A 20980-nucleotide genomic window follows, 5' to 3' on the forward strand; every position below is an offset into this window, starting at 1 on the left:
CTATAGGTAGAAACAGTCACGGTTCTACTGCACCAATCAGCATTTTTCTGTGCTGGCAAAAGGCACGAAGTGAACAACCTAATGGAAAGAATACTAGGAAGACTAGGATGGCTAAAGGTGAAAATGGTTTCTGTCCTGTGTTCTGTAACTAACACCTTAATCTCACTTTGGCTTTATATCAGTAAGGGGTCTCGCCCTTACTATTGTTGTTCTTATGCATATTTTTTTAATGACAGTGATGATGCTACGTATGTAACTTGCCTGAGTGAGAAATGAAAGGAACAGAACCAAAAGGATCTCCTGGAGGATGAGGATGGGGAGCAGAATGCGGCTCTACACTCTCATCAGAGGATGCTCTCTCCTCGAGCCTGTCTGCAAAAGTAAGATGAAACAAAACAAAGAAATAAAACAAAGCAAAATGATCTTTAAATTTAAAGAAAAGTGGCATACAGTATAAATAAAAGTGAAAATTAAACCAACCACCTTCTTAAAAAATATGAGATTCAAAGTTCGTTGAAGTATTAGGGAGTAGTCCTGAGTTTTACCACATACTTTTCACTACAAAGGCAAGTTTAATAATCACAGTGCAGATTTCACTAAATACAACTAACCTAATAACTCAGTTTGGTTTGTGTAAATACCAGCTGTCTTTAACTTGTCGTGTTAGATCTGAAGTAAAACTCAGATTACTAAAGAGAGGTAAATTTGGCAGTCTTTCCTTGAAAATACCTATGGAAAAATTATTGCAAATGGTCACTCATTCATAAAATAGGTTAAATCCTACTTCTCAATATCACGAAAACATCACCCACCATACCTAACTTCATTTTAGGTCACTGTTCATTTCTCCTATTACTTTGTTAAACCATTCTCATGCATACAAAGACATAAATATTCCTCTACTAAATTAGAAGCCATAGCAGAATTCATTTTTTTCATTCAACAAATAGCTGAGCATCTCCTGTGTGCCAGGTACCGTTCTAGACAAAGGGCATGCAACGGCAAACAAAGAGCCCTCCTGCCTCATGGAGTTTACACGCTGGCGTGGAAAAAATGACTGATAAGCAACACTCATAATGAGAAATACAGACAGTATGTTAAAAGCAAAGATAAAGCCAAAAATGTAGAGTAGGGTAAAAGGAATTACAGGAGTGGGCCCAGGAAGCAATAGGTACCACATGAGACATGACGCCGAGGCAGGAGTAGATGCCTGAGGAAGAACACACCAGGCAGAGAAGAGCTAGAGAGCACAGGCTCGGATGCAGCAGCAGGTCTGTGTGTCTGAAGAGTTGAGACAGCCTAATTCCCTAGTAGGGATCACTTTCCCCTGCTCTTAAACTCTGTACACCACAGGCGCTTTATCAGTTGAGAGCTTGTGGATTTCTGTAAGGTGTCTCTCTATCCTCTCTAATTCTTAGTAATCAAACATGTACTATTAGAATGGAATCCATTCTGCCCTTACAGATATTTTAAACATTGCCAGGACTACACTTTTCACATTTAAGGATTCTGTGGGTAGGTTATGCTGGTTTCATTTGAGTTCCAAGGGACAGCAGGATGGTGGGAGGTGGGGGGAGGTGGGGGATCCAAATATAATTAGTATTTTCTCAAAATGCAGAGTGAAGCTAAAAGCCCCAAGTTAAAGCAGCAATTTCCTGGGACAGTGCTTCTCAAATTTAATGTGCATTCTAATCACCTGGGGACTTGTTGAAATGCAGGTTCTGATTGGATGGCTCCGGAATGGATTCTGACCCATGTCACTTCAAGGATGTGACACTGCTGGTCCAGGAAGCACACTCTTAAGGAGGCAAAGCCCTCAAGTCCACAATATCTCCAAAATACTTAAGTCTTGCTACAGACAACTGATTCTTTAAACACCATTGCGATACAATGATCACCTTTTATGGCTAAAATTAACTCTGCAATATCCACATGAAACTTTGGGTTAATTTTTTTTTTTTTTTTTTGTCTTTTTGCCTTTTTCTAGGGCTGCTCCCGCGGCATGTGGAGGTTCCCAGGCTAGGGGGTCTAATCAGTGCTGTAGCCACTGTCCTATGCCAGAGCATTGGACAGTGGGATCCAAGCCATGTCTGCAACTTACACCACAGCTCAAGGCAACGCCGGATCCTTAACCCACTGACCGAGGCCAGGGATTGAACCCGCAACCTCACGGTTCCTAGTTGGAGTCGTTAACCACTGTGCCACGACGAGAACTCCTTTTTTTTTTTTTTTTAATTTTACTTAAAATGTTGTTGGAGCACTAATTCATGTTTTAAGGCAACACACCTGACAACTGATTTATGCAAAAATAAAACTTCCAAAACTTAAGAGGTTCTTTTCAAATCCAATACAGAAATGGGTAACAATGAAAATTTATTTTCAGTGCTCTTTTTCAAGATATGCACTGTATACTTAATTGAGGAAATCAGTAACAGAAGCTGACTGTATTATGAAAAAACCTTTTGCGTGTTTTGTTGTCCAACACCTATTAAAAAGAAGTTAGCGTCATAGCATCTTCTGAAAACACAAGGCTGGAGAACACTTGATATAACCAGGAGGCTTTGACTTACTATGGTGGGAAGGCACAATCCAACCTTAAGGAGGGGCCTAGAGTCACAGAGGATACCTGGGGGTTACCAACTGTATCAGGCCCTGAACGCACTGACAGAGTAACTGTAAAACCAGAGGTGACTCCTGCATCAGAGTCCTCCTAGACTTCCTCACCCTTTCTCCATCTCCCAAATTCTGGTGTATGCAAGTGAGAACAAAGGAAAAAGGCCCACTCAGAGTGGAAGCCACAGCATAGCCATACCCAAGATTCCCACAGTCTTAACAATCAAGACAAGAGTATACAGGAGCATGTGTGTTCTTATACATGAGCATACAGTATGTGGGTACTTAGGTCTAAATCAGGACCAGACTTCCTAATCCATCTGCATCCTAACTGTCAGGACTCCTGTATAAAATGGAGTTACCTGGGCCCCATCACAGACCTAATGAATCAGACTATCTGAGTAGGAGCTTGGGAGTCTACAGATTAATAACATACTCCCCAGGTTTACAAACCACTGCTCTACCAATATTTCCCAGCATGTAAAAATGCGAAGTTACCACTGAGGTTCTTGGAATTTTCAGGCAGTGGTGTATCATCTCCATCAATCTATGGTGAATTCATGGTAAGTGCATAAACGGCACCATGTAGTTATTATGACAGGAGCACAAACGCTCTCGTGTATGGGGTCAACATATATTTTTTTATATGGGGTTCCCACAATTTAAAATAGGAAAATACTGTTCTATACAAAGTTCTTTTATCCAATTATTTCAAAACAGGTATCAGAAAAACTCACTATAAAATGAATTGTACTCATTGTTCCATGAAACATACGATCCATTTATCCATGGGTGATTTTTTTCTAAATCATGTAGATTTTTTTTTTCTTCAATCTTTTTGTCTTTTTAGGGCCGCAACCACGGCAATAAGGAGGTTCCCAGGCTAGGGGTCTAATTGGAGCTGTAGCTACCGGCCTACCCCACAGCCACAGCAACACCAGATCCGAGTCAAGTCTGCGACCTACACTACAGCTCACAGCAATGCCAGATCCTTAACCTACTGAGCGAAGCCAGGGATCGAACCCACAAACCCATGGTTCCTAGTAGGATTCATTTCCACTGCGCCATGACGAGAACTCCGAAATCACTTAGATTTTTAAAGTTCACATGATAAGATGCATCCAGGGCATAATCATTAAATAAAAACTAATGAAGTGGTATGTGGAGTTATTTTTCAAATACACAGTCACCCCTAAAATTAAAATGTATTTAAGTAAACTTTTCAGAGAATTGGTTTTCTTTTCATTAGAGCAAAACTTGAGCTTAATTTGTCCAATATAAGAAACTTACCTCTTCTTGCCTTCACAAAAGAACTGTGTGGTGAATGAAAACGATACCTTTTCAAGAATTTGTAATTGAGACAGATGGCAAAACTACAGGCCTTAAAAACCCTAAAATTGAAGTGTGTTTCATAATACCATCAGAAAATTAATATACTCTAAAAAGTTAATTTAGCAGCTTATATGGATAATGGCTTGAACAGCTAAAAGGTTAATAAATAAGGTTTAAAAGTATAGTCTTCATCTGATACTTTTGACACCGTTCTAACGTACCTGAAAAGTTCTGTTATTCTGCTCTGTGATAAATCTGAATTATCTAAAATAGTGACAGTTAATGTTTTATAACTAATTATATATATGTACGTTTATATCTATTCCATACTGTGCCTTCAGAGGAAAAAAAACCCACAATCAAAAGAATTTGCAAAGCAGCCACAGCCTTTAGTTTCTTCTACTCTTCTATTCAGTTATTTGATGTAATTTTAAACAGAAATAATAGATCCACCATCAACAAGAAAACAATATTCCATTAAGTATTTTGGAACATATAGAGCTACAGAACTATATGTTAATTTTAATTAATTTTAACATCAACTATATGTTAATGTTAACACATAGTTTTGTGTATGTTAGAAATTTTAGTTCTGTGTATGTTAAAAATTTCCCCAACATCTGTATTCTAATTTCCCCAACATCTATATTCTAACTAGTGTGTAAGTCAGTAAATTTTATGACAATTAGATTTCTAAGATCTACATACCAATCTAGATGCTTTCATACAAAAACCATGAAAAATACAAGCTTAAACTTTAAAAAATATCGAGACCAGCTTTATTAACAATGCCTAATTTTAATTTCATGTTTTAGTCTTAAATAAAAACAGATAAAAAAATTCCAAACCACAAATATTTGGTTACACTGATTGCCCAAAAGCAATCCCTTTGCTAGCTGGATTCAACTATTCTCTTAAAGATCACTAAAAAACAGTTTTTGTTACAAACTACTAGTATTTTGGAATTTTAGTATCTCAAAACATAATTTTAAAATTACCATTTGGATAATACACACATGTAAAATATTTCCTAGACAGAATATCCTTTAAAACAAAACAAAACAAAACAAAACATGTACCATTTAAAAAGCAAAACCTCAAAAGGCAATGTTTTCTTCTGAACAATCATTACATAGGCAACGTCTACATTTTTAAGGATCATACGAAAAGGTATTCACAGTTACTCACTGGAAAGCTTTCATAAGCCAAATATTTAAAAAAATCTTAGGAAGGACTTTGGAAAAGCGTTGATAAATATCTGTGCTGAGAAAAAAGAGAAACTGGGATACTTGCAATGCATCACTCATTTACGTATTCATTTTGGAGAAAACTGACAGGGAAAGAGGGCACCAACAATACCGGCCAACTATCAATTTTCACTACACCATCGGTCTCCTGAAACCCCTAAGGGTCTGGAAGACAGAAGAGGCCTTTTGCCCATCAGTGTAGTTTAAACCTTACCAAGATCAAATACCAGCTCTCTTACTGTGAGAGAAAAGGGGTGCTAAAGATGACTCGATAGTACAGTCAAATTTCAGGAGAGCTTCTCAACTACATTCTACACACTACTGACTTCTTTATTTCACCTTTTTTTGAACCCCACTACTACGACTATCAATCATTAAGGGAAAAGCAGACATTTTTCTACCTCCATCCACTTCTGCTGGTGGTCGGTCTGTCCACAAAGCCCCTTCCATGTGGTTTTTTAATTGCCAGCTGAGAAATCTGACAGTTCAGATACAATTTTTAAATGCTGGATATAGGCAATAACCTCAGAAGTCAGAGCCCAGACTTATACAAAAGGTGAGAAAAACTGGCTTTCACAGAGTGCCTACGCTTTGAAGACATTATCTGATTTTCTTGACCACCTTATGAGGTAAGCAGCATTACACCTTGTTTACAAATGACCAAGTGAGATAGCAGTGAAGTGACTTTACGGAGATTAAAGCTAATTAAACGGCATGACCAGGTATCAGAATCCGTGTCTGTCTGGTGCCCTGTGCCAATCTAAGTACTTAAATTGTCGTGGTGACTTCAACAGCTCAAGGGCCATCCAGGCAGTTTTCCACGTGGCGTGGCGGCACCACTCCCTGTCTGGCCTTCAGACAGAGGCCCTCCTGCACTTTCACGTGGAGCTCAACACCCTCCATAACTGACACTGCAATGAGGTCTGAGCTCTCTGTGGCACACACATGTGTGTACAAACACATAAATTACACATGCAATCTGACTTTCAAAGTTTGAGAGCAAGTAGGGAGTTAGGAGCTTTACATGCTAAACCCAATTTTTATGATGTTAGGTATACGCCCTTCTTGCCTAGCAAAGTGACACTTAGGTGTCATTACCAATTTTAGAGGGCTTAGAATAGCATTTTTTTAAGGTACAAAACAATGTGACTACTTTACCCATTCCACAAATTGATTTATTTTTTTTTAAAGGTGGAGAGGGACGTTTTTACCCAAGAAGTAGAAAATACTGACTTCGCAAGCCCTTAGTTACTATCCTGATCAGAACACATTAAAATGAGTAATTTAATTCTCCCTTTTGAGTGGCTGGTTACCTCCTATATCTCACTACCATCCCCTCTAAAGGAAAGATACACTTTACTTCCTTTTTTAAAAACTTGCTTGTGGGACCACTCAACATATATTGTAGGAAAACTGCCAAACAAAAAAGCTGTGGTTTAAAAAATGATTTTAATTAAAAAAAATGTGAAATTGGTTTTACCAAAGTTAACAAACCTTTATTAAAGGCTCAGAACTCACTTTTATATCTGCATTTAATCAATTTAATTTTTCATAGTCATATAACCAGGAGTCCCACACAATGACTCTTACATTGATTCAGGGCATTTATGAACTTTACATAAAACAGATACCAAGGAGGAACAAAGCATTTCACCTAATAACTTTTCTCATAAGGCCAGTTCCTTAAAATAAAATAGAAACTAGGAACTATAACTAGAGAGCAAGACCCTTTTTCACATGCAAAATGGGGACACACTTGCACCCCCCCACACACACCTCAGAAATCTGGTAACTGACGTCCAAGAGCAAACTTTTTTGCTCCTCTTTCATAATCTCCTCAAAACACTGCACACACCCCTTTCCCAAAAAAGAACTTTTCTAATGTTTTTACGTATGACGAGGCTTGACATACATATAGACAGTTTAAGAAAAGGCAACGATTCCAAGTAAAAACATTGAGATATCTGATTTAAAACGGAAAAGAATTTATTTCACTTTTGCCACATCAGGACACCAAAGCAGCCCTTTTACGTCACCACTCATTACAAGGGCGTTACAAAGCAGTGACATAATGCAGCAGCCCAAGTTTCCCTTCAGGCACTTTCAAAGGGCATCTCAGACCCGCAGTAGCTTCTATCGAGTGTGCAAGAAAAAGGAGCTGCAAAATGATTAGTAAGGCAAGGTACTAATGTCTCCCTTTTTATTTGAACATTAATTGTCCATGTTTTGGAGAGTTCTGCATTAACATTCAAAGATATGCAGTATTTAACTGTTAGGAATCAGCATATTATCAGCAACCTTGGGTTTCATAGCTATTATCAAGCAACTGATTTCTAATGCACACAATATAGTTTGATAGCATATATAAGAGAGGATGGCCTGAATTTTGCCCTCAAATGCACAAAAAGAATTTTCTCTTTACCACCCCAAAACAGTCTTTGGCCTTGCTGAACAATTATAGAGCTGTTATTTTACTGGGAAGCAAAATAAGCCTTCAAGTGTCCCTTACTTGATCTTAGAAGGTCAAATTCTCTGTCCAACAGTTCCTCTTCTGTTAACTTGGAGAAATTATCCTCTCCAAAAGGATTCCACCCTGACATATCAGGTGGGTTACTGATGTTCTTCTGATTTGTAATATCTGCAGCAACGGCCTCTTTATCAGCAACTGACCTATGGTAATAATTAAGAGCGGAAAAAGGAAAAACCATTAGAACTGAACATTTTCAAGTGTCTTACTTTATAAATACACGGAAGAGCAGACCACTTTATTATGATGGATAGGACTGGACTGGGAAAGAGACCATGTGGAATCTGAATCGCCTCCGTAAGCGTCATTAGCTGTGTTCCAGTGGGCAAGTGCCTTAACCTCTCTAGGCCTCCACTTCCTCGTCTGTAAAACAGGAGCAGCATATCTACCTCACGGGGTTACTAAGAAGATTAAATGATTTAATACATGTAAAGGAGACAACATTATTAATACTCAATAAATATCTATTATCACAGTGAATAAACCTTTTTAAAGTGAAAATCAGTTGCTAAATCAAATGGTATGATTCTAAAATCACTACTGCGTAAGGTCATCTTATGTCCTGGTTATGCTCAGCCAGCACAATAATCTTCCTTTTGACAAAGGCATTCTTTGCATAGCTACCAACAAAAGGTGAAATGATAGGACTGCTTTATGAATTACCTAAAACTAGATGAGGGTTATTTTCCATATAATGTTATTCCTGGTGTTTACAGTATCTACAGCCTGGAGCCTAGGACCACTGGTTCTATGAAAGTTACCCAATGTGCCTTTGGCTTTTAAGAGAAGATGAGAGTCGAAATAAACTCTTCTTAACCTAAAAATACCTGGGCACCTTTCCCTCGGTTCAGCCTGGAAATACAACACAGGCACAGGGCAATGTGACAGAGCAGTCAAGTTCATTTCATGATGTGAATCCGGATCTTCTGACAGTGGTCATGGAGGGAGATTCTCTATGTGCTTCTAAAGAGGTATCTATCTCAATTTTGCAAGCCTGGACTCATCCCCTCAAATTCACCTTCCCCTTGGAAGGTCACTTCCACTGCCACCACACAGGTCTTGAAAAAGAAGAAAGGGCAAAGGCTTCCCGTTTAAGCCCCTAGCCAAAGCCCCTTCCAGTAGAGCTGAGCCGAGAATGGAGCGCTGAAAACACTTACTGAAGCTACAGGAAGAGTCGCACAGTAACGGACCAACAAGGAGACAGTCTTCCTTAATAACAAACCCAATTCAGTTTATAACTCACGCCAGGAATCATCACCTGCCAAGGCCCAGGCCTGCCTGCGTATGACAGGAGCTCATCTCTACCTCCAGAACTATCTTCAAGGACTTCCCTAGCTCTAGAAGCACAGCTCAGAGAGGTTAAAGCGCAAAGAGAAATGAGCAGTCCTCTCCTGCCCATCAATGATCCTTTTCAGAAGTTTACGATTCCCTATCTGAATCAGCTTCCTCCTGTTCCTGGAATGAGTTTATGGATTCTTCTTGGTTGACTCTAACTCAGTGGAGGTAGTCATTAACCTACCCCTTAAACATGTGTTAAAATATATGTCTACAAGTTCTCTGACACTCCTCTAACAGGTGGAACTGAATTGCCCTGCCCTTGAATGTGGGCTAGATCTAGTGACTCAATTCTAACAAACGAAAGGTGGTAGAAGTGCCAACATTTGACTTCGGAGACTAGATCATAAAAGGCTTCGCAGGCGCCCTCTTGCCCTCTCCCTTGGACCACATGTTCTGGGAGAAACTGGAATAAATGATTCCTCATTCGAAATGGTCTTTGGCTTTGCCAACGAGAATAACCAAGGAGGCTCTTGTAGAGACCACATGACAGAAAATGGAGGCTACCTGCCCAAAGCCATGTGAGTAGTCTTATAAACAGATCCATCAGCACCAGCCAAGCCATCAATGGACTACAGCCCCAGCCAACATCTAACTACAACCTCATGAGAGACCCGTCCCTGGTCATAACCCCACAGCTAAGCCAGTCCCAAATTCCTGATCCAAAGAAAGTGTGTGAGATAATACATGTTTATCGTCATTTTAAACCACTAGATTTTGAGGTAATTTACTATGCAGCAACAAATAACTAATACAATAGGGCAATATATTTACTGATTTACTTTTTTGACCATGTTCACAGCATGTGGAAGTTCCCAGGCCAGGGATCAAACCTGCACCACTGCAGCAGCTTGGGTTGGACAATGCTGGATCCTTAACCCACCTCACCACAGGAGAACTCCAACAGGGTAATTTATATGGTAAGGAGATAATATATGCATAGATATTTGCTTATTTAACTATTATTTGAATAAAACATGGTAATACTCTCCAATAGTCATCTTAGCAACATACAGACACAGCATAAGGACAGAAATCTTAGCAGAAGATTCAGCAGGAAAGAATACGAAATAATCACGCTAACCAAGACAGCTACCCTTTCCTTGTCTAAGGAACTACTTAGTTTCTTATTGTCTGCTCAAATATCCCTTATATTCTTAGAGCCAAACATTTAACCCCAGTTCTCACCTCCCACTGACTTAGGCCTAAGCAGGGATGTTTGCTTACAGATCACCTTTTAATATGTTACAGAACGAGATACTCAACATATAATCCTTGGTAAGGATTTACCTAAACCAGAAGTAATATCAGTAAAGTAGCACTGAGGCACCAAGTGTGGCTGGAGCAGTGCTGCCACGGAAAGTTCTGTGTTCCCAACTCCTATTGGTTGCGTATAGTCATTTCTACTCATCCGACAGTCACCGCTGTGCTGTTCCATATACACCCATCTCCCTCAACGCATCGGTTCAGGAGACTGGGGTGTAACAAGTCTTATACACTTTCACAGATACCCAATCCCATAGCATCTGAACTGTGGTATGCAAAATGATTTTGATGATAACTCAACTTTTTTTTTTTTCCAGCTGCCCCTGCGGCATACAGAAGTTTACGGGCCAGGGATCAAATCTGAGCCAGAGCTGTGACCTACACCACAGTTTCAACAACACTGGATCCTTAACCCACTGTGCAGGACCAGGAAATGAACTGGTATGCCTTCAGAGACAAGCCAGATCATTAACCCACTGCACCTGATAACTCGACTTTTTCATTTTAAAGTTACACAGAAATTAGAAAATGCACTTATCTAACACATCACCTCTGTGATTTCATCAATATCACTGAAGATGAGATTAAGTAGGCAGTGCTATGATAATTCACATAACTTAAAGGACTCAGCACCTTGCATGCCGACGTGTGCCTCAAATCTTTACTCAACTTCCTTCACAACTAATCAGAATTTTAGACAATACATAAGCTACAGGACACTGGACTGAATTCTCTCATCTCACACAGGATTTCCAAGTCATGGCTCCATTCTCATCAGAGACACAATTGTGCTTCCAGAGGCCGGTAATCCTTTAGAATACGAAGTATACGTGAGTGAATATGTTGTATCAGAGAAAAGAGTTTAATATCTTCGTGTTTTCCAATTACATACATGGGATGTAACTGACATTTTTTATTCTAGTTAACATCAAAAGTAAAAAAAAAAAAAAAAATCAATCATCTAATTAGTACAGTAGCCTCATCAGTATCCCTAAGACACTTACTTATAGGTATGTCTTTTTTGTAAATTTATCAGATTGCTACTTGTATTTCACAGATTATATTTTAGTGGCTTTGTTGAAAATGTATAATACTTAGTATTATTTACAACAATGCTATTGATCTATTAAAGAAAGGAGTGGGATCCTGCTGTAGAGCACAGGGAACCATGTCCAACCACTTGTGATGGAACATGATGGAGGATAATGCAAGAAAAAGAATGCGTATATATGTACAACTGGGTCACTTTGCAGAAATTGACAGAACACTGTACATCAACTGTGATAAAAAATTGTTTTAAAGAAAAGAGTGTTAGGTGGATAAATAAAAAAATCTTAACTAGAGTAGGCAAATAAAGAGTCTGGCGAACACTGATTTGGATCTTTAAACCAGCCTCTGATTTTCTGCCCTGCTTCCCTTAAAGGCACACCTGTCCTAATCCACGCACATCACTTGTGACCTAGGAAAGCTCCTCAATAAACCTGTCTTTTCCCTCTTCCTTCCCTCTCTCCTTCAATCCCCCAGCCCTTTCTTGGTCACACAGACGAACACAGGATGGGTGGCCTACTGCAGCACCTGTACACTCTAGCCTCTCTTGACACACTCAGTGAACACTAGGCCATCAACAGTGCTCTTCTGCACACTCGACTTGGCCGAAGCCTGTAAACACCCTCTCCCTGCTGTGTTTCATATCCTAAGATAGTGCTGTCTGAGAATTTCTTTAGTGTTCTAATCACTGAAGCTCTAACAGCTACTTCCCCCTACGTATCTAAAAATACCAGCAAGGATTCATAATGATAAATAGATTCTTAATTACAAAGTCCTAAAGCATTCTTCACAATAAATCTAGCTTGAAAAAACCTACATCACAATTCTTTAACTTACTGTAATGTTTTCAATATGAACTATCCATGAAAAATAACTCTAACTAATGTATGCGAATAACCAAAATAGACTATATGCTAACATATACGCTTGCAGTATTATATCATCTTTAAAAAGAGCCAAGCAGAGTTCCCGCTGTGGCACAGTGGTTGATGAGTCCGACTAGGAACCATGCAGGTTCGATCCCTGCCCTTGCTCAGTGGGTTGAGGATCCAGCGTTGCCATGAGCTGTGGTGTAGGTTGCAGACGTGGCTTGGATCCCGCGTTGCTGTGGCTCTGGCATAGGCCGGTGGCTACAGCTCCGATTAGACACCTAGCCTGGGAATCTCCATATGCCATGGGAACGGCCCTAGAGAAGGCAAAAAGACAAACAAACAAACAAAAAAAGAGCCAAGGGACTCACTAAAACTTTTTTATATTTGTTTAAATTAAACTAAATTAGCCAATCTCTGAGTATTATACCATCAAATTAACTGGAAGTAATAACATGTAAGTAGAAAAAGTTAAATTAACTGTCTACGGGAATTTTTTTTTTAATGACTAAAGTAGTTTGTTAGGGTTTTGTTTCTACTGAAATCACAAAGAATGTCTTAAAACACATAAGCTAATGCTTTTCTTAGCCTGAAATGCTGCTAGATGTTGCTAAGCCTCATCTGCAAATAACGAACAGCAGAATTAAGTGACAGAAGTGGAAAGAGGGATGGAGCTGCAGAGACCAGAAGAGGGGACCAGTAAGAGAAAAGGGGCGCTATACAGGAAGGTGGGCTCCAAGGCAACCCCGGAGCCCTCGGCAGCTCCACTTCAAGTGAACACCCTTCCTGTGCGCTCAATGCACAAATACTTGCCTATTGGCACAATGAGAGGAGTCCATTACGGTTCCAACCTGAGCTGGGAGTGACGACGTGTAGGACACCAAGGCTGGTGAGAACTCTTGAGGGGAGGTGAGATACTCTGGTGATGCCTGCTGTGGAGACTGCTGACGTTGAGCGAGCATTTGCTGCTGCAGGAAAGCCTGCTGATACTGCTGCATCTGAAACAAAAAATGTCATCATACCAAACAACGCTCAAGGTCAAAGAAGCCCTGTCAGCAGCACATCTGTTTACCATTCTCCTTCCTTTTCCTTTGGCAACAAAATCAGAAACCTGAAAAACAATTTTTATCTGAAGGAGCAGCTTGCTACTAGAAAACCACAGCAAGACAAAATCAACCTATTTAAGAAGTTGTTTAGGAGTTCCTTCTGTGGAGCAGCGGGTTAAGGATCTGGTGTCATCTTTACAGCAACACGGGTTCAATGCGTGGCACAGTGGGTTAAGGATCTGGTCTTGCCGTAGCTGTGGAGTAGGTCACAGCTATGGCTGGGACTCAGTTCCTGACCTGCAAACTTCCACATGCCACAGGTACAGCCAAGAAAAAAAAGGAAGTTGTTTAACTGGACTTATTGTGGTGATCATTTTATAATATACACAAACACTGAATTATTATGTTATACATATATATAATTTTGTCAATTATGTCTCAATTTAAAAAAAAATTTTTAATTTAAAAAAAAGGTTGTGGAGTTTCCTAGTGGCTCAGCACGTTAAGGATATGGCACTATCACTGCTGCGGCTCGAGTTCAGTCCCTGACCAGGGAACTTCTGCATGCCACAGGTATAGCAAAAACAAACAAAAACAAAAAACAAACGAACAAAAACCTGCAATGTTAGGCTCACCTGGCAGGATTCAAAAATCCTCCTTTAAACAGTTTAAGAAAAAAAAATAGAGTAGCTTAAAGTCACTTGGTACAGTGGCTACTGTAAAAAAGGTCAAACTATTTTCTGAAGTAAATACGATTTTCCTTTAGGTTGCTTTCCTTTTTTTTTTTTTTAACTCAATAGACGTTTGCCAAATGGAGACATATGACAAAAGATCCTGGATAATCAATCATTTCCTCATAACGTGAGAGAAGAGAAACATACTATCAGCCAGTTACGACGTGCCAAGTCCACGTGCTGTATTGCTCAGTCCAATTTAAACTGGCTTGAGAATGCGTGACCGGCTTTGATAAAATACATGTTAATGAACTAGCTTGAGCTGACTTTATTAAATTCTGAATAATATCATTCATACTGTGAATTCCAACACTGGAATGTGTACTCAGAGAGAACGCTAGAAACTATATAAAACTTACCATTGCGGGATAAGGCGATGCAGACGCTTGTGGCTGATACACCGAATGCATTAAAAACTGCTGTTGCAGTATCTGCTGCTGTTGCACTGCATGCTGGTACTACAATTAGAAAAACAAATTCATCGATACTACTCATGCCTTTTTTGTGCCATGGCCTTTTCTTATTTAAAGTATTGACCGTAACATAACAACAACGTGGGTATTCAAACGTCCAAGCACTAACGTGAAAGACCTACAGTCAATAAGCGACTACAACTTAAATCTGCATTTTGGAAATGGTTTCAAAATTATCAATGAAACATAAACTAAAACCATGTCCAGCACAGTTTACGGATGTCTGGGAGAAACCTAAACCTGCCACACAGCTGATGAAGACCCTCAAAGTTAATTGTGTCCGGGAATCACCGCGGTCAATGATGCCCTGCTCTCCTTCAGCGCTATCTCCCGGCCCTGCAGTGGCACCAGAGGAAAGGCACACCCATGACAAGTGTCAGGTATCAACTGATTCAAAACTACTTCGGGCCATGATGAAGGCATGAGGACGAGAGTCACTAAATTTAACACATTTTAGTGAAACCAGAAATGGGCAGGCTCTGATGCAGCAAAGGACAAAATCAAATGTAAGGTCATTATTTCTAGTCTCTTCCAACTCTAAATGCCACCCTTACACACACACACACACACACACACACTCAACACAGGCTAAAAAAGAGAAATTTTTAAAAAAGAACAAAAACCTACGACAGTATTACTTCTGAAGGTCTAATATCACCTTTCCAACAATAACATTATTGGTCTATATATCTGAACTCAAAGCATAACCTGAAAAAGGTAATATTCCTCATAAGCTGCAGGACACCTGTGAGGCCAGGTGACAGGATGAACATTCTTTGCTTCACGAAGCTGTGAGGCAACCTGTTTCAATAGGGTATCTCACAGAATGCAAATAAAATGCATATTCTTTCATAATCAGGAAACTGAGCAAAATGTTTATTTCAGTCTGGAGTTCAAGGTAGAATTTATGATACAAAAAGGAATTCACTAATATTCAAGAGCTGCCTAGATCTCACAATCCATGTATCTTAGTAACCAAAGAGTTACCTGCTGCATATAAGCATCCTGAAGTAGCTGCTGCTGCTGCTGCTGCTGCTGGTGAGGATGACGATGCTGCAAATGAAGTTGCTGCAATCTCCAATCTCCCTGCTGTAGTTGCTGAAGTACCCTATGCTGCTGCGGAGGCTGCTGAGTGGGCCCCTGACCCAATAAGCTCTCAGGGCTGTTTCCAGGTCTCAGGGCTCCTGAAAAAAGGTTCCAAAAACTTGTATTCACACACTGATGATTTCAATAAAATGGCTGGATTTCAAAACATCATTTCAATAATCACTAACCAAGGCACTCATATCCTTATGGTATAGAAACTTTCATGTACATATAGTCTAAAGGGATTATTTACTATAGTTATAAGTACCCGTGAAAGTTGATTTTGTCAACTACAACTCACGAACAAGTCATTTCATCTTTCATGCTTCATTTCTCGACCCATGATACACCAGCATGGGTCTGTGTCTTTGATGACATGATTCTCTGTCTGGAATGCCACTTTCTACCCATCGCCAATCTTCTTGTCCTTTCAAGTTCAGCTCAAATCTCTTTTTCCTTCACCTAACACTTCCACTCAGCTTGTAACATCTTACTCCGCCTTGCACATGTTAATTGTTTACATGGCTTCTTCGGAACAACAGCCCCTAAGGGATGGGGTAAAGACTTATTTATTTGTTAGGGCTCCAAAGAACGTTTTATAACAGATGTTCAAGAAATGTTACTATAGCGAATCCATTAACACTTTGTCCTAAATGGGTATTTATTTATAAGCTTTATAAATTTGACCACAGGAGTTCCCGTCGTGGCTCAGTGGTTAACAAATCCGACTAGGAACCATGAGGTTGCGGGTTCGATCCCTGGCCTTGCTCAGTGGGTTAAGGATCCGGCGTTGCCCTGAGCTGTGGTGTAGGTTGCAGATGCGGCTCGGATCCCGCGTTGCTGTGGCTCTGCCGTAGGCCGGTGGCTACAGCTCCGATTCGACCCCCAGCCTGAGAACCTCCATATGCCGCAGGAGCGGCCCAAGAAATGGCAAAAAGACCAAAAAAAAAAAAAAAAATTAATTTGACCACAGGAAAATCCTATGAATAAACTTTTGAAATACATGAGAACGGATGAGACACACAACACCAAAAAGAAGAAATACACTGTAATTTCTATATTCTCTTTGAACCAGCTACTGTAATTCAAATATGACTATTTAACCTGAAGGGGAGAAAAGGAGGGAGAGAACAAGGAGGGCGAGCAGGACTCTTTTTCATCAATTTCATGTCTTCATCCCTCCACAGGCCTTGAATACACACCTTTGTGAAAATCTTTTTATAACTTTTTCTAATTCTTCCAATTATAAGAAAACCCATGTTCATTTTAATTATTCTTGACAATATTTACTAAAATATAAGGAAGAAAATGAAAACCCTAATTCCTCCACACAGCATAGCCACCATTTGCCTTTGGGTATCTTTCTTTGCAGGTGGAAGGAGTTAAAAAGCTCAGGTCCTCAGCTATACATGCATCCTGTAAGGCCCTGATGCCCAGCTGGAGAACACTGTGGCGGCAGGTGACGCCCAAACACACACGGATGATGCACTAACTCCAGGAGCTCACCTCTACCCTCACGAACTGCGGCTTCTCGCTAGTGTTATCAAGGTGAGCAGTGCTCCCTGGTTCTCCACAGAATATGCCAGAGAGCCCCAGACAGCATCAAAGCTGCCCTGCATGAACACAACGCCTTCGAGCACAGCACTGCATCCTCACACCACTACTGGTCCCCATCTTGCTAACAATGAAACTAAGGCCCAGAGAAGTTAAGTGAATTCACAAGTAAAGCTAAAGGCAAATGATAAACTGAAAGAACGCACTTACAATGTATTTGGCAAAGAAATAAGATTCAGAATACATAAAAGTAAAATCTTCAGAGCGATAAAAAATAGAGACAAATTCACAGAAAACTGCAAAAGGAATATTAAAATAAAACCAAAAACGTTTCACCTTTCAGTAGGGAAACACTTTTAAAAATCAGTATTATCAACTGTTGACAAGAACAGGAATGAAAAGACTCACGCTGTTGTTGGCAGCAGAGGATAGACTTTGGAAGTCCTCTTTAGATGGCAATTTGGCAAGTATGTAATAAACTTTAAATGAGTATACTTTTTAATATTTTCCTCAAAGGCTCAGACATGGAAATCAAGAGTCCATTTTAAGGATGTTTACCACGATGCTATTAGTACTAGCAAACACTGGAAATAACCTAAATGGTTGTGTCAACTATGGTACCTGCACACTGTGGAGCATCACATGCCTCTTAAAAACTGCATGGTAGAGCCATATGCGCTGACGCCAAAAACACTCCAAAGTGTATTCAGTACTAAGTATATTCGCATAACAAAGCACATTAAGTTGTAACAAAACCAAGTTGCAGAAAACTATCTCTAGGACAAACCCCTTCGTGTTTAACCCAACGTGAGTTATTTACATCCGTTTACATACACCCACGAACATGAAAAAGGACTGGGAGGATGTGCACCAAACTGCTACTAGCTTCCTCTGGGAAGCAGAAGGATGGACACTTCCACATTGTTCTGAGTGCGACTGCACTGCATGACCACCTTTTTAAAAAGATGGCTTTGTGTCTCTGCTGCTTCTGTAAAACTCAACAGGCAAAGAGATGTTAAGGGATGCACCACGTGATCTTACGGGGAAAACAAAGAGTATTTTTTTTTTCCCAACCAAAGCTGGAAGCATGTACAAAACAGAAACGCTGCCCTGACCTGGGGGACAGGCCTGACACACCTGGGTCTTGGCATTCGCCTTAGAAACGTAAACAATTTTACAAAACACCAGCATCAGACAAGGCCATTCTGGGACCGTGATGGATCAGCACAACAAGGCCACTCCATAATCGTGTCTCAACACTGACAAAATCAGGAACACTGTCCCAACCACAAAGATGACCAAACCTCTCTGTCCCGGCTGACACAACTAAGCACTGCTTCATTTCCAAGGAGGCTTTTGCTCAACTACCTCCAGGTAAAAGTTACGCTATTATACCCCCACTTCCCCAAAATTACCTAAAACAAGCCCAAATCCTTTAGTAAGTCCTTTCAGACACCATCTTACTAAGCTGTTCCCGCAGATTTCCAGGGTATCCGAGTGATAAATCAGATTTATTCAAACGTAAGCATGTTAGATCTCCAACCCAAAGGTAGAAAAGGGAAGCCGACACTGAATGCTTTACAACAAAACAAAATTTTCCTAGATACCCTATACCTTGGTATTTACTCTTCGAAAGAGAAAGAGTGAGAGATTGTTTTCCCAGAAGAGAACAGTGAAGCTGGGAAATGGGAGAAGGGGAAATGGGTACAAAAACGTCAAATTCCCCTATTTTCTCTTTTCCACAGAATATTCCTCCCTGGGGTATACCTGGTCACCACAAGCATCCAGCAATACATCTGGAAATGTGAACTCTGTCTTCCTTGGGCATATATTTTACTTTGTAGTGATAACAGTAGGTAACAGGAACATTTCTTAAGAGAGTATCACACGGCAGGCATTACAGTAAGCAGTCACTTAATCCCCACAACAATCCTACAGACAGGTACTAGTATTTTCCTAACATGTCACTGAGCAATGGAGAAACAGGACTCAAACCCAGTTTGAGAATCAAAGGGTGGGCTTTTTCCATCAGAATATTCTAATTAAAAACATTTTAACATTAAACCTTTGTAAGGCTAGAGTTTCAAATCCCTCCTTTTCAATACAATACAGAATTTTCTTCTATACTCTTCTGTACTTTAGTATCAACCTCAAACCCTCCCCAGCTGATGACTCCAGGGATGAGCAAATCGTGAGCTTTTCGTACCACAGTTTTGTATTACCAATAACTTACCTTTCCGACAACTTTAGGAAAACAACTAGTTAAGTATACCAGGCATCAGTAGCTTTGTGATTCTTAAAGCATTGTGTGATATATCTGCTTCACAACAGTCAGTCTGCCAATAATTCACGCTGCTAGGAAATCAAGCCATAAAAGGTGTGTTTAAGTTAACTACAAGGGGATAAGGTTGGCAGGGCTGTTTTACCTTTCGGTCTGTGGTTACCAAATTCACCAGGAGCGGGGACTTTAACAGGTGTTGCTGAACTTTGAATGGTCAGCACACTGGGAGTGGCAGTAGTAGAATTGGCCTTTGGTCTTTGTCTTGGTGCAATTGAGGTTTCTGTTGGTCCAATGGTATCTGTTATTCTACAACAGAAGAATACATTTCACTCCAAATATTGGGGTTTTTCCTAATTTACTATTTGTTCTATAAATCATCTATTTCAACAAATGCATATTTATTACTATTACTGGTGATTGTATTAGTCCTCTTGGCTTCTTCCTAAGTCTCATTTTCAAGTAGTAAATGTTTAATGAAAATAGGAAAGTAAATAAAATAAACCTCATAATCAATTTCCTCAAGCCAGATTGCTACCATTCATAGTCTGCCACTGACGCTGGCAGAAAAAAGAATATAGAAGTGCTCTTAAGGAGATAAAATAAAACAAAGAGAAGCCTTCTCAGGAAGGTTTTGGACAAAATGGAGAGCCAACAACTCTCTAAACCAGTCAGAGAACTAAAAATAAGAAAGAAGAAATAACAGTCTCCCATAGCTTAGACCCTTGGCCTAAGAAAGAAACCATTACACCCCAGGGCATGTAAAACAAAAGAAGCCAAGACTCTTAACAGGTGGAGCTACCAGCTCACATTTAACTTCTGGAAGCTTTAATTTTGCTTCACTGAAAACAATGAATGGAAATTATATGTTTTCACACTAGGACTTAGTTTAGGCCACAGATATGAGTGGTCAAGCAGTAAGAATCGTTTTGAAAGCAAGAGACACTAAATATAATTGGAGAAGACACAGACATCTGCCCTTCTCTTTCAAAAAAAAAAAACCCAGGGAAAATCTTTACCTTACAGTTTATCAACTCTGCTTTCTATAAATTCAGTATAAAAACTCAAAAAACTTTAATAGGGTCTATGTTCACTTTTCTAAAAGACTGCAAGAGACCAAGCTCCTACAGCACATTTCAAATGCCCTGACACTTAAAAATTTTGCATACACATGACTTTTCAAGTACAGGTCTGCACTGCTGAGATCCACAGCCCTCGCCTCCTTCTGCAGGTACCACAAGAGGGAGCCCTGGCAACAACTATCTTTCCAAGGGAGTATCACAGTAACACTGATGGAAAGGTTTTGGAAAATCATAGAAATACACTGCACATGTACTAATTTCTAAAAATACCATCCATGTTTTAGATGAGACAGGGACGGTACAAGTCACGTGAAAAGTGAATCTAAAGATCATGTATACGTGTAACCAATTAGATCTCATTTAATCTAATTGAGCATTTATCGCGTTCAAATTATGGATGTGGCATTGAAACCAATGCCATACTCCCTAAATGCAAGTGATTAGGGGAGATATTGTGTATAATCTTTTTATTTGCCTATTCATTCTTTATT

General features: G+C 39.8%; 1 protein-coding gene across 2 annotated transcripts in view; it reads right to left on the reverse strand.

The window, feature by feature from the left end:
• Positions 1-20980, reverse strand: part of BMP2K (BMP2 inducible kinase) — a 118894-nt gene that overhangs the window by 20236 nt on the left and 77678 nt on the right. Inside the window, exons 10-15 of one of the 2 annotated variants that reach the window (XM_021101897.2) lie at positions 19556-19716; positions 15477-15673; positions 14376-14474; positions 13050-13234; positions 7702-7862; positions 262-372 (exon numbers count right to left, since the gene is read on the reverse strand). In XM_021101897.2, the coding sequence (XP_020957556.1) occupies positions 262-372; positions 7702-7862; positions 13050-13234; positions 14376-14474; positions 15477-15673; positions 19556-19716 (914 nt within the window). The remainder of the gene's footprint in view (positions 1-261; positions 373-7701; positions 7863-13049; positions 13235-14375; positions 14475-15476; positions 15674-19555; positions 19717-20980) is intronic. The other variant, XM_021101898.2, reaches the window with a different exon arrangement.

The sequence above is a fragment of the Sus scrofa genome, chromosome 8, assembly GCF_054392235.1.
Source record: "Sus scrofa isolate SSC_HxYL_T2T_F1_AM1 chromosome 8, Sscrofa_HxYL_maternal_Yorkshire_Landrace_v2.0, whole genome shotgun sequence".
Lineage (NCBI taxonomy): Eukaryota > Metazoa > Chordata > Mammalia > Artiodactyla > Suidae > Sus > Sus scrofa.